This window comes from Penaeus vannamei, chromosome 15 (genome assembly GCF_042767895.1).
Source record: "Penaeus vannamei isolate JL-2024 chromosome 15, ASM4276789v1, whole genome shotgun sequence".
Lineage (NCBI taxonomy): Eukaryota > Metazoa > Arthropoda > Malacostraca > Decapoda > Penaeidae > Penaeus > Penaeus vannamei.
Window position 1 is genome coordinate 13556548 of NC_091563.1, and position 2129 is coordinate 13558676.

At 40.5% G+C, this 2129-nt stretch overlaps 1 protein-coding gene across 1 annotated transcript in view; it reads left to right on the forward strand.

Moving 5' to 3' along the window:
* Positions 1 to 1234: 1234 nt before the first annotated feature.
* Pcd (pterin-4a-carbinolamine dehydratase) overlaps positions 1235 to 2129 on the forward strand; it is a gene marked incomplete at its 5' end in the record, with an annotated part of 1198 nt that continues 303 nt past the window's right edge. The window contains 2 exon segments of the mRNA XM_027372663.2: positions 1235 to 1360; positions 2085 to 2129. The exon segment at positions 2085 to 2129 is cut by the window's right edge and continues 303 nt beyond it. Of these exon segments, the coding sequence (XP_027228464.1) occupies positions 1235 to 1360; positions 2085 to 2129 (171 nt within the window).

Genomic DNA, 2129 nt, shown 5'->3' on the forward strand with positions numbered 1-2129 from the left:
ATTGGCAATGTCCACCCTCATTTCCTCAATTAGTTCAATTCTTGCAAGGGACTCCAGTGGTTTGATAAGTTTCTTTAGCTATTGTTTCAGTAGATCTTATTATAGAATTCATACTGAAGACATTCTGTAACGAAAAACAAAAATTTAAAGATATTGCTTTAGAGCTAGCTATGTTTATTTATTTGAGAATGTATTTAAATTTGGTTAAGATTTTACAAATATGAACTATTAGGAACTATTCAGAGCATATGCCCTTAAAATAATGTTAGTTGTGTTTGCCTGCCTACATCATATCTATTTATAATTGTCTGAATCAGAGTTACCACTTCATTTCGTTAGAACAAAGTACAATTCCCTTAGTATTAATATTCTAAATATTTCGCGAACTATATTTTGCAGTATTGTATAATTTATCAATCATATACAGTTATTTTCTCTCTTCATAGTAAAGATGAAGGAGAAATGGTGGAATACCAGGGATAGTTTATTTCCTTTCCTCCATATTGCAAAGAACTCATTGAGGACGAGAAAACATATTTCAGACTGCCGACTCTTTTTATTCTGGCAAGGCATCCGAGAGAGAAAAAAAATGATGACCATCTCATCATTTGTAAGCACAATCTCATCATATGCAGGGACCGTCTCCTGTACACATGTGTACCATTATCCTTTATGTAATCACCAACTCCTATCCATCCTGGCACCGCGTACAAACGATTTTGATATACTGTCGTTACGGTACAAAATAGCTGTTTATGCAGTATGTATAAATCCTGTCTTAGTATATATTTTACTGCCCTCAGTGTATTATTTTTCTGGAAATATTGCCTTTGTGCATTTTGCTTCGAGATGTGAGAGTTCATCACTTCGAGCAGTTCGCCAAGAGGAGCTTTAGACATTCGATAATCAAAGGACCTTTCATCAGATTACCACATATTCTGATTTATCAAATATTTCATAATTTTTGGAGCGTTAGATGGGTGAAACCAATGTCTACGGCGTGTTGACTATTTGAATAACCCTCCTGCTTCCAGTGTGCAAATAATCTTTGATTTAGACTTGATTTGAAGCTGGATGCTGGAGGAAAACTGTGCGTCCTAACTGCACATATTCGATAAGGTGCAAGCCATGAGGCGGCGCCGTTGCAACGCCGTTGCATGGCTTGCGCCGCCCCTACTGTTCATAAAATTTCAACTCAAGAGTAACCCCCCCCCCTTCCCTCCCCGTCTTCCAGGCTGCCGTCAAACTGAGCGAAGCAGAACGTGCGGTGCAGCTGAAGCCCCTCCTGGACGCTGGCTGGCAGATAGTGGAGAACAGGGACGCCATTAAAAGGACGTTCATGTTCCAGAATTTCAATCAGGTGAGGCTCTTTCTATCGCCTGCAGTGGTGAATTAGGTGTGAAGAACATGTCATGAGTTCGGGAAGGTTATGTTCCGTATGAAGGAGTAAAGTGATTAGATTCGAGAAATCCCAGTTGTAGAGCAGGCTTGTGGCTATTATATTATTGGATTCTGTGAGACAGCGATTTTTTTTAATAATTGATTAAGGATCTAATCAAGGTCGCTTATTCTTATTATAGTTTAGTAGAGGTGCAAAGTGTCAGGCCTTGTCTTACTTAAATGAGTTGATATTTACTTACCCTTTTCACTCGGCGTGTGAAATATATTTTGAACACATTTCTCTCCCCGTAGTACATAATTTCAACGGCATAGTTACTGTGAGTGTGCGTTCTTGTGAATTGCATAGTTATTGTGGCGGTGAGAATCTGTACTAACACCGATTCTTGCCTGTAAGCATTTTTACTTATGAAAAAAGCTCTACCATCTGTCGATTCAATTTCAGTATAGGTCGTCCAACGAGAAATAAAATTGCTTCCTTGCCGGTCTTATGAAGACAAATGATCTGAAGACAGTTAGTGCGCACAGTCAGCCCGCTTCATTGCTCCCCTTTGCTACCGACTCCCCATGACAACTGTGCATGTTTCTTTCTCAGTTAGATGCCTGTTTAACAGCTTGCATGTGGCCATGATCGCCGCATGCACCATTGCCTAACTGACGGTCCCGCGTTGTGTCCCTCCCCGCAGGCGTGGAGCTTCATGAACCAGGTGGCGCTGGCGGGCGAGAAGATG